Source organism: Leucopleurus acutus, assembly GCF_964270905.1.
Source record: "Leucopleurus acutus genome assembly, chromosome: 20".
Lineage (NCBI taxonomy): Eukaryota > Metazoa > Chordata > Mammalia > Artiodactyla > Delphinidae > Leucopleurus > Leucopleurus acutus.
The window spans coordinates 46,955,530-46,973,761 of NC_139162.1; the positions used below are offsets into that span (position 1 = coordinate 46,955,530).

General features: G+C 39.0%; 1 protein-coding gene across 3 annotated transcripts; it reads left to right on the top strand.

Moving 5' to 3' along the window:
• Positions 1 to 818: 818 nt before the first annotated feature.
• ZNF546 (zinc finger protein 546) lies at positions 819 to 11,328 on the top strand (the record flags this gene model as incomplete). 3 transcript variants are annotated; one of them, XM_082863259.1, is made up of 6 exons in its annotated part: positions 819 to 909; positions 1,739 to 1,970; positions 5,495 to 5,581; positions 6,940 to 7,066; positions 8,132 to 8,227; positions 9,110 to 11,328. In XM_082863259.1, 4 exons carry the CDS (start codon positions 5,573 to 5,575, stop codon positions 11,224 to 11,226), a joined length of 2,349 nt encoding a protein of 782 aa, XP_082719385.1. In that variant the 3' UTR covers positions 11,227 to 11,328. The 3 variants fall into 3 exon arrangements, with proteins under 3 accessions (XP_082719385.1, XP_082719386.1, XP_082719384.1); XM_082863260.1 differs by lacking the exons at positions 819 to 909; positions 1,739 to 1,970 and having other exon boundaries at positions 4,836 to 5,581; XM_082863258.1 differs by lacking the exons at positions 819 to 909; positions 1,739 to 1,970; positions 5,495 to 5,581 and having other exon boundaries at positions 6,922 to 7,066.
• Positions 11,329 to 18,232: the final 6,904 nt, after the last annotated feature.

The window sequence follows — 18,232 nt, forward strand, 5'->3', positions numbered from 1 at the left end:
ATGGCTTTAGGACTGAATTGCTCAGAAAGGGAAGAGAAGAGGAAGAGCAAAATGTGTTAGCGTCTGACTAACTGTGGGCTCGCTATACTATGGCACGCTGCCTTTCCAAGCATAAAGCTATCCCCTCAGCCCAAGATTCTCAAATGTATCTGCCACGAGACCCCTCACAGCACAGAAGAGTGGAAAGAATTCCTTCATATTTAAAAAAAAAATTACCATGATTTACATTTTTCTCTAGGAAAAAATTCATTTGATTCTATACAAAATTGTTTGACAGATAAATTACAGATCTTCGGTCCAGATCTTGAAGTACACAGCTGATGCTGCAAGAAGATGCACCGTATCCTTTTTATAATAGGCCTGTGGCTGCACGCGATCACACACACCCAGTCGCGAGGCCACTGGCACCCGTGACGTTCTACACGCAGATACTCAGGTTCACACAGCGATGCTGCACTCGCCAACCGCCCCGGTCACACAGCGCCCCGCACACCCACCCCATCACACACACACCACCCCAGTCACAGTCCGGCACAGCCAGTCTCCCACCGCGCCTCTCGCCTCACTGCTCGGTCACGAATCACACTCCAGGCTCCTTTCTGTGGCCTCCCTCCTGTCAGGTGCCGCTGCAGGCACACACCGTCTCGCACCCAAAGAATTACACACACGCAGAAACACAACTCACCCTCGGCCAGAGGCGGGGAAGCCCCGCAACCCTCACGGCGTCGCGCGCGTGCAGACAGGTGCGCACACACAGACACACGCTCATGAGGCCGGGTACAAAGGGCCACACGCCTGTGAAACACGCGAGGGGACTACCCGGAGGGAAGAATCTGACAGAATCCGCCTCGCACGTGCTCGGCTTCAGGACGGCACCCACGGACGCACTGGGCGGTCAAGACTCTGGAGGTCCTTCGAGGCTCGCACAGCCTGGACAGGTCCCCGCTGTGAGTTCTCTCAGCTTACCTCGCGAGGGCGCGGGTCCCCGGCTCCGGGACTAGAGTCGCTCTGTCACGAGCGTGCCTGCGCCTGCGCACTCAGAGCCCAGCCCACCGGCTTCCGGCTGTGGACTACATTTCCCAGAAGCCCCAGGGGGGTGGTGTAAACTTCCACCTGGAGGGCCTCTAGCCGTGCGTACTGGGTGTTTCAGCTACCGCGGGTGAGTTAGTCGAAACCTGGGGAGAAGTTGGTGCTAGGTGAGGCGGAGCAGGACTCGTCTGGGGTAGGGAAAGGGATGGAGCTGTAGCCCAGAGTGAGGAGCCCAGGGCGCATCGTGCCCGCAGCCTCAGGCCTGTATTGGAATGAGGAGAAGAGAGGGGGGATTGTGTGACTAATTGTGACAGCTGTGTGTATGTGTGTGTGCGCGCGCGCGCTCCCGCGCGCTTTCCAGAACCAAGTTGGGCCTCCTGTCGGTGGGCGCGGTTGTCATTCTGATACTGGTGCTCGGCTCAGCGGTGTGTGTGACCGACCCACGCCCCTGCTGCTTTCCCCTTCCTTCCCTCACAGCCCGGGTGTCTGTACAGACTTTCCCAAGAGGAAGTCAAATATTGAACCCTAGAATGAAGATTCTCAGAAAGCAAGAAGACACAGTCCTGGGCTTGGTATGGGGCTTTTAGAGCTAAAAGTGTCTCCAAGACAAACTCCTGGCTCGAAATGGTGGGAGGGGTTCCTACTTGGAGGCGCTGTGGGTGCTGCTACATTTTTCAGAACCACAGCTTTCCCGTATCTCTGATTCTAGGAATCGGCTGTGATTTCAGAGACAGGTTCCAGCCTTCCTGTCTCATCTGGTCATATGTGTGAGGTCGGAGCTGATGTGGCCCTGGAGGGAACTTCTCCGTCTCTCTGTGCTCTAAGAAAGGCCTGAAGAAGGTCTCATGATTTCCTTCTTCCCCAGTCCTGCCTTTCTCCCCCAAGAAGTATCCTGAGCAGGAGGGGAAAATTGTTGTTGCACATCTAAAAGTACAGATCAGGTGAGTTTCTACTTCCTCTTTATTCATAAATGAATCTTTGTTTTTAGTACATGGAAGCATTTGCTTTTCTTTTCATGAAATGTCCAGTGGCCTATTCTAGGCCTTCCTTCCCAATGAATGAGGGGCCGTGCAGGTGGCCCTCGCTCACTCACTTTTTATAATAGTAAGAAATATATATCCTGGAGTCTAAAGTTAAAACTTTGTTTTATTGAGATTAATATTTAAGTGGAATCACATCATTGATCTTCTGCAGAACCTAAGTTTAAAAGTAAGGCAAGATCAGAGGTAGTCTGACTGGTGTCAGTAAGTAAATGACACGGGCGTCTGTTTTTTAAGGTGTTTAGGAGCAGGAATGTGAATGGAAGTCTGAGCGTGGAAATCTGTATCATCATGGTCAAGGGTTTCTTCCAAGGAATCAATGGGTTGAGATTTATGTTTATAAAGAGTTTGTCAAAAGAAAAAAATGTACATATGAGTAAAGTAATATTCATTGTGATGAACAATAATACTCAAATTTTAAATTTTATATGAATGTCATTTACTATTATTGGAATTCAGAGACATTTTACAAGGGTTATATCCAAAGCGATATTTCAGTTGATTATTCAGTGGAGAAAGAGAAAAAGAACCAAACACTGTTCTGTCTGCTTTGCCCAAATTTTCTTATTTAGTCTGCAGATGCCCCTCACCTGACATGTCCATTCAGAGGAGAATTTTGTCAGTAAAAAGTTCTCATTGTATTGAAGAAGAATGTTCAGGAATTGGTAGGCTTTATTATAATGGTCACACTGATTCCCTTACTATTCCCACACATGTCAAACAGATTTGCTTCCAAGAATTTTCAAATATTTTAAAATTGGATATAGATTTATTGTATACTTAAGATTATGGAATTAATGCTCATTTTTGTAAAAAGAATCAGTTATTCAATTATATTACATGGGGGACTTATAAAAAAGAAAGTTAAATAGCCCCAGCACCACTATTAATACTTGGGGAAGTTTTTTTTTTTTTTATACTATGCTGTTTGAATTTTATTTTGGAACATCTCATTCAGATCAAAGTGACAACAAAACTTGTAGTAATAAACAACAAAAATTCCATGAGGAGTGATTTGTTGAGCCAGATTTATTAGAATTCTACTAGAAGTCTTTTCTTAGGTAATGACATTCTTAGTTCTCCCTTAGCCAATTGTAGTGAGTTCCAAAATATTTAGATCCCAGCTAGTAGAATTGAAGTTTTGAACCCAAACTCATAATTTCTTTTTTTAAACTTTTTATTTTACACTGGAATATAGTTGATTAACAATGTGTTAGTTTCAGGTTTACAGCAAAGTGATTCAGTTATATATATACATGTATCTATTCTTTTTCAAATTCTTTTTGGGGAGGTTTATTTTAGCAAAATTTTTTTCTCTCCAGCTGTGTGTGTGTGTGTGTGTGTGTGTGTGTTTGTGTGTGTGTGTGTGTGCACAGAACAGAAATTATTCTAATTGAACATTCAAAGGACACAGACTCCCCAACTCCTATTTAGAAAAAGTAATTCTACCATAGGTTTCTTATACCTCCATGAATATAGAAAGAAGAGGAAAGTGCCAATGAAGCCCTCTAGTTTGATAAACCTTCCAAGTATTTACATCTCCAGATTTATGCCTTTTAGGGTTATATAAATCAATTCAGAGTAATCATTATGGCACAATTTATCAAATAAGATAAGCTTCAGATTACACTTTTTTTAGATTTTTAAAGTTGCTTTCACAGGACATAGCAGTACCCTCTCTAGTCCAAGTATCTTTTAATGCAAGTAACATTTTAGAAGACATATTTATAATAGTAGAAAACAGAATAAGATGGTAATAATTATAAATATTCATGTAAATCTTTACATAGGACAGGAGAGTAAGATTGAACCTCTTATTAACGTTCTCCATTTAATACCTTATTAGGTTCTTTACTTTAGCTTTATGTTGAAGAATGGTGTCTCTTCTTTGGTAGCTGCAGGTAAAGAGTGGGCATGAGACTCAAATATTACTATAAAAAAAGAAAGTAGAAAATAATTTTATCTAATAACAATACTATCTAACTTTTATTTAGTAATCATATGTCATTAAGTGGTGTCTATGTAATATCCCAACCTTCATGATAACTGTAGGAGGTAGGTGCTATTCTTATCCCTGGTTTATCAATAAACTAACTGAAAAGTTGGTAGTTGTCAGACTAGGACTCACATTCTGGAAGTCTGACAACAGAGCCTGTATTTATGAATGACATTATAATCCCTCCCTTCATTTTACATACTTTTTTGTTTTGTTTTGTTTTTTGGCCGCGTTGTGCTGCTTGCGGAATCTTAGTTCCCTGACCAGGGATTGAACCTGGGCCCTCGGCAGTAAAAGCTCAGAGTCCCAACCACTGGACCGCCAGGGAATTCCCTATAACTCTTTAATTTGCCTGTATCAGTCAGTAATTCATCATGAATGTCTTTCTCCAACATTAATAAGGCGTAGTTTGCCATCATAACTGACCAAAAATTATGCAACCTGTTGCCTCCTGTAGCTATTTATTTTTCTAACAGTTGGTTACTCTAAGTTGTTATGTGATAAACATCTTGTGCATGTATCTTAATGTGCTAAGAAAAACTGCCAAAAATGGAATTTTGGTCAAATAACAGACATAAGGGCTCACAGTATGCTGAATCTCATGATAGTAGTTAGAGGAATACAAGCACTGAAACATAGTTACTATCCCTTAAGTTTCTTGTTATACAGCAAATAATATAAAATCAGAGTAGCCAGAATAAGCATGAGATAGGAGGTAATAAAGCCACTAGAGAAATTCAGGTCACATGCCTTGGGAATTCATAGGAAGGAGATATTATATCTCTAGCAACCTCTGTCAGGTTTTGACCAAATTATTCTGAGTTCAGAGGAACTCTACGGTAAAAAATGGAATTTAGGCTGTATGATTCATGCCAGCTCTGTCCAGTAGAACTTTCTGTGGTGATGGATATCTTCTGTATTTACATTCTCCAAATGGTAGCTACTAGCCACATGAAGCTATCGAGTACATGAAATGTGGCTGGTGCAACTGAAGACACTGAACTTTTAATTTTATTTAATTTAAAATTTTGATTTGATTTAAATAGCCATATGTGGCTGTCATGTTGGATCTCACAACTTCATAACTTACAGTTTTTTTCCTAATGATGTTAGATTCAAAGTGAGACTAATGGAACAGCTACAGATAACGTCATCAGAAATTGGGGTGGACTAGAGACCCTTCTGCTAGAGTGCCTGGTCTGGCTTCATGCAGGAGGCCTCTGCTCTGTATCTACACTTGTGCAGCTGGTTCCCTGTGGTATAGGAAGGGTTTGGCTTCATCCAAGCTCCCTCTTATCTCTCCTGATTTGTATGTGGGGCACTGTGGGGTAGAAGTAGAAAGAAGGCAAAACAGGATCATGTTAACTTAAGTCATTTTGGGATTTCTTTGAGACACGCCTGGTCTCAAAGCTTCCTGTTCCTCCCCCAGTCCTGGCTTCTCTGGACTCTGTGCTTTTCGAGCGGAGGAAGCCCAAAGAGGAGAACAAGTTCTTGCAGTTCTACAACCATGGCCCATGTAAGTTCATGTTTATCCTCCTTGAGATGTCGTGGTTTTGAATTCCTGTGATCATTTTTATTATCCTGAGACTTCCTTCCTAAGACAACCTGATTGCTGAAGCTGCGCCCAGTTGCTCTGATCACAGTGAAGGATGGTGTCATACAGTCTAGTGGCCTCCTTCTTTGCCCCTCTTCTCTCTTTGCCCCTCTTCTTTCTCACCTGTGTTCACCTATTCATCACCTCTCCAAGTGCCCATTCTCTCTCAGGAGCATTGATGGAGCAGTGATGGATGAAGTTGCTTCAGGGAGATATCTGAACTTCCCTTGTTAGAGTCATGATTCTATGACACAGACATGATGGTCCATTAGACTCCACAGACCTGAGTTTTACAGGTTGATAAGATGGAATTTAGTGTTGAGTGTTCTGCATGTGATGAGATCCCATACCCTGAGAAACTTATAGGGCAAGATTGGAGTGTGACTGAGGCCTGCATGTGGGGATATCAGGGATCTATCCAGGTGGTCCCCAGAGGGATGAATAACAGGACAAAAGTCAATTTTGTGGTTGAGGAGGATGTGCTGGTCTCTAGTGACATCAGTGTCATTGTGGATCATCCTACATCAGCATCCTCCAGCTCAGGATCAAGACAAGTGTTCCTGAGAGATGGTGGTAGCAGGTAGGAAGACCCTCCAGATCCCTTATGGGGAATGAAGAAAGGCTAATGGGACTGGGGAAGACCTTAGACATCTTGTCCAAAATAAATGCCTAAATATGACAGAAGGATTAGTCTGATATATTCACACGATGGACGATTAGCCAGCCGGTAAATAAATTAACTAAAGAGTTTGTCATTTGTTATAACAAGGAAAAATGCTTATGACATTTTCTTGCATAATGATGAACCTGAGTTTTAAGGAAATCAAATGTCAATCGCGTCCTATTTTCTAAGATAGAGATTTTAGAGTACTTTTGCGGAAAAACAATTCATTACTTCATTTTTTCTTAATTCCTTAAAAAAAAAATTCCTTGAAGGGAAAAGAGAATGGAACTCACATTTATTCAGAACTTAAACGGCAGGCACGTGATAGGCAGTGTGCTTATTTATAGGATTTCATTTCATTGGGAACCTTTGATTATTTTATTCATTCATTCATCCCATGGTATACAGGACATTCTGTTTGTACCAACTGTATTCTTTAAAAGCATATAGGCACTCCACTTTAGAAATCACGGATTTTCTTATTCTTCCCTACATATCACGGGCTTGAACCTCAGTTTGCTGCTTGCTATATCATTGCCTCTTTATTGCAAAGCAGTTTTCCATCTTGAAAATACATTTTAAATGTTGTTTATGATACATGGGTCTGTCATTTCAGATGTCCTTGTCATTCAGGGACGTGGCCATAGACCTCTCCCAGGAGGAATGGGAGTGCCTGGACGCTGTTCAGAGGGCCTTGTACAGGGATGTGATGTTGGAGAACTACAGCAACTTGGTCTCATTGGGTAAGGATATCTGTGCAAATAACTGACAATCTGTTTTCTGGAATATCAGTTTTCTCCATTGTTGAATTTCAGAGCTCTGTTTTAAGACACCAGCTGAATGTCTGCCCCCTATTTTGAAAGAAATGGTTTGAGCATTATTGGGTTGGAAATAGGCACTTGGTTAAGCATCATCTTCTCCATCCTGCAGTGACCTTCTCTCTTCCCTCTGGCCCTTCCTATAATTGCCTGTTTTTCTAAATTAGTCCTAGATTTGAATCCCAAGACATTATCAGAGAAGCCAGGTGTCATATAATGGTTATGCTCAGAATTCCTGTAGCTGCTCTGTGTTCATGTCTGACTCACTTGAAAAGAGATTAGCTAGTCTCAGGGTTTTGTGTTTTTGTGACCAGATCAACCTCTACATTTTATATAGTGGTGAACTGGGTTAACAATATCCATTTAAAATTCAAGCAAACATATCCCATCAGAGAAAAGACATATTCTCTTCAACCTACTTTGTGCTTGAAAATTCTAGTCTGTGAATTTTGCATTTTCTATTGAAAGAATTCTGAGGAAGAACTTGGAAGTGTTTTAGGAAACAGTATTTTTCTTTTATGTAAAAAAAAAATAAGAACAACAACAAAAATAATACTACATGTTAGGCATCCTTGCAAGCCCTTACATATATATTAATTCATTTAATTCTTACAAGAGCCCTATGAAGTAGGTAATATTAGGCCCATTTACATTGATAAAAGCATAATACACAGAAGGATTAACAGCTGGTGGGTGACAGAGGATCTGAACTCAGACCATAGGGCTCCAGAGTCTGTGTCCTCAACCCCTCTCTATACTGCCTTTAAAAGCAGAGCAAACCTTTTCCCTCCCCTATCTGGCCTCTTTAGTCCTGTGACCATGAGTTCATGTAAATGTCAGTATTCTTCAATGGCCTTTTTTCATTTTATCAAATACTATTTTGACCTACAATTTAATATAAATGTAACCAAGTCTAAATTAAGTCATTTAGAACTTAAGGTTTATTGTTTGTTTGTTCTAAATCATGTGGCATTTCTTTTCCGTGAGCAGGATGTTCCTCTCCTAAGCCAGACGTGATTACTTTATTGGAGCAAGAGAAAGAGCCCTGGACGGTAATGAGAGAAGGAACAAGAAGCTGGTACACAGGTCAGTGATGGCAAATCAGGCGAGGGGGATGCCGTCACAAGTTATAGCCCTTTGGGTCAGGGAGAGGCATGGCCCTAAGATGTTGTTTGGAAAGCTCCTTTCGAAGGCCCAAGGCCTGTAGGGAAAAGGCCTGAAATCTGGGAAAACATTCAAATCCTCTCAACATGAGCTCCCATATATAGGCCTTGTTTCTATAGATTTTGATTCCGCTTGTCTGGGTCGGTGCCTGAAGAGCAGTATATGTAAGGAACTCCCCTACATCCATCCTAAGTAGGAGGACCACTGACTTAACTTGTTCCTCTAATCACTTATTTTACCCTCTTTTAGAGTCACATCATTAAGTCTTTCGCCTTCTTTCAAATTGCATTACAATTTAGAGTTCTCTAAATCAGGATCCAGCAAACTTAGGCCCAGGGGCCAAACAGTTCACCATCTGCTTTTGTGTGGCTCACAGGCTAAAACTGGTTTTTACATTTTTAGTGGTTGAAAAAAATCAGAAGAAGGATATTTTGTGAAACATAAAAATTTTTGAAATTCAAATTTCAGTATCCATAAATAAAGTGGTAATATAGTACACCTACACTTATTCAATTACATACTGTCTATGGCTGCCTTTGAGCTATAAGAGCAGAGCTGAATAATTGCAACAAAGACCACATACCCTACAAAGCCTAAAATTTTTACTCTCTGGCTCTTTACAGAAAAAGTTTGCAGACCCCTGCTCTAAACCTTTTCATCTAATGTGTATTGTTTTTAGTTTGTCTTTTATTTCGACTATGAGATGCAATCCCTTATTCTATCCCAACATAGAAAAATCACATCACAGCATTTGTTTCCTTCTTGGTTTTTTCTTCTGTTATTTTTTTTTTGTTTTTTTTCCAGATTTGGAGTCTAAGTATGTCACCAAGAAGTTATTTCCAGAAAAGGATATTTGTGAAATATATCTGTTTCAGTTGCAGAGAGTGGACAAAAGTAAAACTTACATCCGTGAGGATACCATTTTCAGAAATGATTTGCAGTGTAAACATGAATTTGAGAGACAAGAAGGACATCAAATGAGATGTGCTAGTCAAATGATAATCCAAAAACATATACCTCTTCTTCTGCATCAGAAAATTCATGCTAGAGAGAAATCATACGAATGTAAGGAATGTAAGAAGGCTTTTAGACAACAGTCATACCTTATTCAACATCTGAGAATTCATACTGGTGAGAGACCCTATAAATGTAAGGAATGTGGGAAAGCCTTTTGTCGTGTAGGGGACCTTAGAGTACATCAGACAATTCATGGTGGGGAGAGACCCTATGAATGTAACAATTGTGGAAAGACCTTTAGGCTTCATTATCATCTTACTGAACATCAGAGAATACATTCTGGTGTGAAACCCTATGAGTGTAATGAATGTGGGAAGGCCTTTAGTCGTGTTCGAGACCTTAGAGTACATCAGACAATTCATGCTGGGGAGAGACCTTATGAATGTAAAGAATGTGGGAAGGCCTTTAGACTTCACTATCAGCTCACTGAACATCAAAGAATTCATACTGGTGAGAGGCCTTATGAATGTAAGATTTGTGGAAAGACCTTTAGGGTACAACGACATATTAGTCAACATCAGAAAATTCATACTGGTGTAAAACCCTATAAATGTAATGACTGTGGGAAGGCCTTCAGTCATGGCTCATACCTAGTTCAACATCAGAAAATTCACACTGGTGACAAACCCTATGTATGTAAAGAATGTGGTAAGTCCTTTAGTTTTCATGCAGAACTTACTCGACATCATAGAATTCATACTGGTGAGAAACCCTATGAATGTAAAGAATGTAGAAAAGCCTTTCGTCTCCAAACAGAACTTACTAGGCATTGTAGAATTCATACTGGAGAGAAACCCTATGAATGTAAAGAATGTGGGAAGGCCTTTATTTGCGGCTATCAACTTACTTTACATCTGAGGGTTCATACTGGTGAGATTCCCTATGAATGTAAGGAATGTGGGAAAACCTTCAGTAGTCGCTATCATCTTACTCAACATTACAGAATTCATACTGGTGAGAAACCCTATGGATGTAAAGAATGTGGGAAGGCCTTTCGTCTTCAAGCAGAACTTACCAAACATCACAGAATTCATACTTGTGAAAAGCCCTATGAATGTAAGGAATGTGGGAAGGCCTTTATTCGTAGCAATCAACTTATTTCACACCAGCGAATTCACACCAATGAGAACACCTATGAGTGCAAGGAATGTGGGAAGATTTTTAGTCGTCGCTACAATCTTACTCAACATTATAAAATTCATACTGGTGAAAAACCCTATGTATGTAAAGAATGTGGAAAGGCCTTTCGCTTTCAGACAGAACTTACTCAGCATCACAGAATTCATACTGGTGAAAAACCCTATAAATGTAAGGAATGTGGGAAAGCCTTTATTCGTAGCAATCATCTTACTCAACATCTCAGAATTCATACTGGTGAGAAACCCTACAAATGTAAAGAATGTGGAAAGACCTTTAGTCGGCACTATCATCTTACTCAACATCACAGAATCCACACTGGTGAGAAACCCTACATATGTAATGAATGTGGGGATGCTTTTATTTGTAGTTATCAACTTACCTTACATCAAAGAATTCACACTGGTGAGATTCCGTATGAATGTAAGGAATGTGGAAAGACCTTTAGTCGCCGATATCATCTTACTCAACATTTTAGACTTCATACAGGTGAGAAGCCTTATGGGTGTAAAGAATGTGGGGATGCCTTTCGTCTTCAAGCAGAACTTACTCGACATCACACAATTCATACTGGTGAGAAACCCTATAAATGTAAAGAATGTGGGAAGGCCTTTAGTGTTAAGTCAGAACTTACACGACATCACAGAATTCATACTGGTGAGAAACCCTATAAATGTAAAGAATGTGGGAAAGCCTTTATTCGTAGTGATCAACTCACTTTACATCAGAGAAATCATATTAGTGAGGAACCCCCATTCATAATGTAAAGATACAGTGGCCTTTAGAAATGCCTTTTATAACAACAGAATTCATAATTGATTTAAGAAAGTTTTTACTTGTTAGGGAACATATAGGAATCCCTTTTGCTTCGTGCTCAAAACTTAACAGCAGTAGTTTTATACTATATATATTGATTTAAAGAGTTGAAAAATTACAGCATCGCCCAGCCTTGGTTAACTTTAGAGAATGATACTGCTGCAGTACATCTCAAACCAAGATAAAGGGTACCCCTTCCCCCCTCAAAATTGTTGTTGACCAATACTTTTACAAGATACAATGAAATTGGATTACCAGATACATGAAACTGAAAGAAAAACAAACATACAAAATGAAAGCCCCCAATTTTTTATTATTGGACTTAACAGACATAAATTAGCTCTGTCATTTTTCTGTAAATGTCTCTAAATGTTTGCTCTCGGTGTCTGTACCTTAAATCATTGCAGACCAGAAGCAAACAACCTGTGGACCAGCATCAGTACATGAACCACACTTTATATAGCATTGTAACAGAAAATAATTCTGTTAATGTAACAGATGTGGGAAAAGACTTCAGCCATAGCAAATCTTTACTATAGTTCTCATAATCCCACCCCTGCCTGTGTGGTATTGGCAAGCACTCCCCTCTGTGCTTTATTTTATTCTATTTTACTTTATTTAATTTCTTTTGTGCCTCAGTTTTAAAGTGGTGATTATAGTACCTACCTAATAGTACTTTTGTAAGGATGAAATGTTAATAAAAAACAAAACCTTTAGAAGAGCACTGTTCAATAAATATTATTTTATTATTAGTGATATTAGTAAGTTCATGTGAGAGGAAGACCCTGTGAATATAAAGAATTTGTAAAAACTGTCCACTACCTTTCATTTTGTTTACTTAAATTAATAATTAATTATGGATAAAGTTTAGTAAAATAAACTTTCACTTCTAAAATTCAGAAGTCATTTCTGAAAACTAATGTGAGAAAGGAATCTCTAGAGTTGATGGATATGGAGATTATGAGAGAAAGCTTTTGAAGAATCAGGGAGAGCTGTAAAGCTTTTTCTTTTATAATCCATAAAGCAGACGTGTTACAGTCTTCTTTTTCTGCCCCAAATTCATGATAAATGAGAAACTAACAATGAAAAGGCCACTGTCCATTTGGAAAAAAATAATAGTACAGGGAACACTTGTATGCCCTCTCTAGATTCAGTGATTGTTAAAACGTTGTCATATTTGGTTTGCTTCTGTATAATTTTTGACATTTTTTGCTGTGTTATTTAAGTATAAATGTAGACATTATAACATTTCACCTCTCTCTATATATATCATGTAACTCCTAAGAATAAAGGCTGCCTCCTACTTAATCACTATATAACTTCACACCGAAGGAGAGTAACAGCAGTACCATATCTGTAATATTACAGATAGATAAGCAGTGCCTTAACCCAACATATCTAAAAGAATGTTTCTGGCAACGGTAGTATTTAATGGTACTTGAAAAATGTTCTGTGGTCAGAGATACTTATGAACTTCTAAGTACTAAATCCCTTCCAAGAAAAAAATGTTAATTATCACGCTAGCAAAGGACTTAAGAGGCCTACAATAAAGAAAATTTGCTTGACTTAGTTTATCTTACTGTATCTTAAACTTTACTGAGGAAGTCCCATTCATAATACCTAATTTCTTTGGGATGTGAACCCACACTGACAAGGCTGCCATAACTGAAAAACAGTGACCCTAAAGATGGACACTCCAGATAACCATGGCAGGTGCTTAGCTATGTTGAGAAAGGAAATGCATGACGTATTTCTCTGCTGCTCACATCTCTTCCTCTGCAGTCAGTTGCTTGCCCTCTGAATGTAGGGCTGATACTTTCTACAAAATTAAAAACCCATTTGGTTTAGTTTTTTATATGAACATACCATGACATATTTAAACCTTCTCTTCTTTTTTAGTGTTTAACAATTTTTTTACTATTTCAGATATACTTCAGTGAATATCCTTGTCTGTGACTGTTCGTTTCTGTGAGCTGGAATTTCTTTACACATGTGGAAGTAGAACTGCTCATACATTATATATTCTTTCAGTTATGTTAGATATTGCTACATTGATCATAGGTCACATACACTTCCAATTCTATTAGATATTGCCAAATTGTTCTCTTAGACTCCTATCAAATTGAGTATTCCTACAGCCTTATATTAGGTATAAGTTTTAATAAATATTTTCACAAATTTCAATTTCAGTTGCACATTTTTTCAAACGTGTTTCTTGGCCAATCATTATTCCTTTACTTTGAATTTCCAATTCTTGACTTTCTCCATTATTATTGTTCTGTTGTTTGTTTGTTTTCTAATTGACTGGAATGGCATTCTGGATAATTCATTTGCAATTATTTTCTCCTACCTTAAATATAGCATTAGTTATGTATCTACTGAACACTCATTCTATTTTTATGAGACAGATTTCTAGGTTATACATTGTGTAATAATAAGTTTTATTTATTTTCTAATATTTATGTCTATTACTTTATTTACTTTTCTTTTTGAGATAGACTCTTCAGAACAAAATTGAATATTATGGTGATAGCCGTCATCAATTTCTCTGAATTTAATGGAAATTTCCCAACATTTAATCATTTACCATAATGTTCACTCTATTTGGAGATAAATTCTCTTTGTTGCCTCTAAATAATTTCCTTCAATATTTGTAGGGGACCAGAAGATATCTACTTTGTTTGGTAGTGATTGCTGAATTTTGTCCAAGGCCATTTTGTTATTTATTGGTATAATCTTATGTTTTCTCACCTTGAATTTATTGATGTATTGATTTGTTTTTATTAGTTCCTTGATATAAATTTATTGATGCACTGATTTGTTTTTATTTAAAATTGAATTTTAAACAATTCTGGTCATATACTGTGATTTTTCTCATACTGCTGAAGTACATTTGGTAATATCTTACTTAGAATTTTTCCATCTATAATCATATGTGAGGCAGTATTATAGTTTCCTTTTTCTTTGATAAGATTTTAGAATTCAAATTAACTGTTCTTTAAAAATTAGAAAAAACTTGTCTCTAAAATATGCTGAATTTTGTTTTCTATTTTTTGGCCATGCCAGTTGGCATGCGGGATCTTAGTTCCCTGACCAGGGATCGAACCTGCACTCCCTGCAGTGGAATGCAGCATCTTAATCACTGGACTGCCAGGGAAGTCCCTGTTGAATTTTTATATATTGACTATGTATTTGATATCCTTGCTATAAATTCACTTAGTTCTAGAAGGGTTTATTTTTTTTTATAAATTAGTTTTCTATAAACACAATCAAGACACATATCAATATAAAGATAATTCCTTTTTCATTTTCATTTCCTTTTATGTCCTTCAATTGCCTTATTGCACAGGCAAGGACAGTGTTGAAGAAGCACTCAGAATGGACCTTGTTTCTGACCTTAGGGAAAAAGCATTCAGTATTTTATCATAAAGTGTTATGTTAGCTGTTCATTTCCATAGATATCCTTATCCGATTGTGAAAGATTTTTTCATTACTTACTGAGAGCTTTATCGTGAACAGTGTTGAATTTTGTCAAATACATAAAAAGCACCTACTGACATGATCTTTTGGTTTCCCTCCATCTTTAATGTGGTGAATCGCTTTGATTAATTTTAGAATGTCATACCAGCCTTGTGTTCCTAGCTTATGCCCCATTTTGTCATGATGTATTATCCTTTATATATGTATATATTGCTGAATTCCACTTTCTGATTGTTTTTTGGAGATTTCTGTGTGTATGATTATTATTGATATTGATCTGTAATTTTTTTTTCTTATGATCTCTTTTTCAGGTTTTATTATCAGTTAAGTTGATGTCATAGAGTGAGATGGAAAGTGTTCTTTATATTCTGAAAGCAATATTGTAAGATTCATATTATTTCTTTCTTAAATTCTGGGTCAAACTGCCATTGAAACCATCTGAGCCTGGAGTTTTCTTTGTGGAAAAGATTTATAGTTTCAACGACAATATATGCCCCCAAATTGAATTTTTATATTATACCAAACTAGTGAAAATGAATTGTAAAAGAGAAAAGTTCCATTTTTAGAGAACATAAAATACATAGCAATAAGTTTAACAAAATGCATGCAGGACTACTGCTTAAAAATTATACAGTTTTGCTGAGAGAAGCTAGAGAATACCTAAATAAATGCAAAGATATGCCATAATCATGGGTGAGAAGACCCAAAAATGTATGAAAGGCAATTCTCCTCAAATTTACCTGTACATTCAATGGAAGGTAATCAAAATCCCAACAGGCATTTTTGTAGAAGGTGCTACGTTGATTGTAAAACATATATGGAGGGCTTCCCTGGTGGCGCAGTGGTTGAGAGTCCGCCTGCCGATGCAGGGGACACGGGTTCATGTCCCGGTCCGGGAAGATCCCACATGCCGCGGAGCGGCTGGGCCCGTGAGCCATGGCCGCTGAGCCTGCGCGTCCGGAGCCTGTGCTCCGCAACGGGAGAGGCCACAACGGTGAGAGGTCCGCATACCGAAAAAAAAAAAAATTCATAGTAGTTCATAATCCATAGAGACAGAAAGCAGAGTGGTGGTTGCCAGGGGCTGGGAGGAAGGAGGATTGGGAAGGGATGCTTAATCGGTGCCAGGTTTCCATTTGGAGTGATGAGTAAGTTCTAGAACTAGATAGTGGTGATGCACCACATTATAAATGTACTTAATGCCACAGAGTTGTACACTTTACAGTGGTTAAGCTGGCAACTGGTAAAATTGTATGTAATGTGTATTTTATCACTTTTTTTTTTTAATATGCTCACAAAGGACACAGAGAAAGGGTAAATGGATGAAGAAAGGCAAGTGTAGGGCAATAAAGAGGGAAGGGGACGGGGGCAACCCCTGAACAGGTCAGGCTGGTGATCACTACTCAGCTCAATCGATTGTCACCATGGGAGAATGTGGGTCAGATTTCAGAATTTCTCAAGTTAAGACAGAAATAGGGATTTCATGTGAAAACAACCCATCTGGATATGTGGCAAGTAAGTGAGGCTTTTAAAAACAGAATGTGGGCCTGCAGGTCCCCAGTTTACAACTTTGGCAGCAGGTGACCTTTTGGGTTCAGCCAGCTCTAGGAATGTGGTATATAGGGACAGGGACCAGGCACAGGGAGGTGTCCTACACGGTGACACACTCTGCGAGGGATGCAAGTCAGCTCTCTGACTGGAAAAGGAAACCAGCCGTGCATACACTGGAGTGCAGAGCCCCTATCTCTGAGGTTGGGATTAGGCACCAGCATACATTGGCTCCTCCCACTTCTGCAGTGGGCAGAATTTAGTTTCCCTCCCAGTTGATGGTGGGCATGGCCGCATGACTAGCTTTGGCCAAGGGAGGAATGTTAGCAGACACATAGGCGCACAAAGCTTTACAATGATGTTAAACACTCTAGCTCTTGAGGAAATTATGCCCCCTTCAGCCTGAGCTGCAGAGTAAACACATACAGAATAAACCTGAATCCAACCAACAGCTCAGGGCCAAGCCCAGCTAACATGGGGGCTGGTGCAGAGTCACCCACTGAAGCCTGCTCTAGATCAGACACACTGCAGCTGACCTCAGTCCAGTGATCAGGAAGCTAAGTGTTTGGTGAAGCCGCTGAAGTTTGTGGGTAGATTATTAAACAGGGTTGAGTCAATATCTGATACCACCGCCAGGAACCAAGTGGGTTTGGTAAATCCAAACCCCAATTCCTCGTTCTTAAACTTTGTGCCATTAGATAGCCTAATCTTTAAGCTATCTTTACACTCTTAAAAATTATTGAGGACCCCAACGCACTTTTATTTATGTGAGTTCTATCTGTCAATATTTACTATATTAGAAATTAAAACTGATAAATATTTAAAATACAAGAACAGTACTCAACATTAGCCATGAAAGAAATACAAATCAAAACCACAGTGAGGGGAATTCCCTGGTGGTTCAGTGGTTAAGACTCTGAACTTCCACTGCAGGGGGCACAGGTTCCATCCCTGGTCAGGGAACTAAGATCCCATGTGCTGCGCAGTGCAGCCAAAAAAACCCCACCAAAACCAAAACCAAACAAACAAACAAAACCCACAGTGGGATACCACTTCACACCTACTAGGATGGCTATAATCAAACAGACAGAAAATAGTTATTGGCAAAGATGTGGAGAAATCAGAATCCTCATACACCACTAGCGGGAATGGAAAATGATACAGCCACTTTGGAAAATAGTGGAGAAGTTCTTCAAAAGGTTAAACATAGAGTTAACAATTCCTCTCAAGGAATTCCCAACAATTCCTCTCAGAAGTATATATTTTTTTTCAAGAGAAATGAAAACATATGGCCACATAAAAACTTGTACACAAATGATCATAGCAGCATTATTCATAATAGCTCAGGGGTAGAAGCAATCCAGATTCCCCTCAACTGATGAATAGATAAATATAATGTGGTCTGTCCACACAATGGAATATTATCTGGCAATAAAAAAGAATGAAGTATTGATACAGACTACAATGTGGAGGAACCTTGAAAATATTATGCTAAGTAAAAGAAGTCAGTCACAAAAGACCACATATTGAATGATTCCATTTTATGTGAAATGTTCAGAATAAGCAAATCTATAGAGAAGAAAGTAGATTAGTAACTGCCGAAGGCTAGGGGTCGGGGGAACAGGGAGTAACTGCTAATGAGTGTGGGGTTTCTTTGGGGGGAGGTGAAAAGTTTCTAAAATTGATTGTGCTGATAGTTGCATACCTCTGAGGACATACTAATAACCACTGGATGGTATACTTTTTTCTTTTGGATAGTGTACTTTAAATAGGCAAATTGTATGGTATGTGAATTATATCTCAAAAAAAAAAAAACTATGCACACATTCCATTAGCTGGCAGAGTAATGACACCACCATACATGTAACCTCTGGAAAACTCCACTAAGTCCTCATGGGAGAGTGTAAGTCCTCGTGGGAGAGTGAAAGTGAA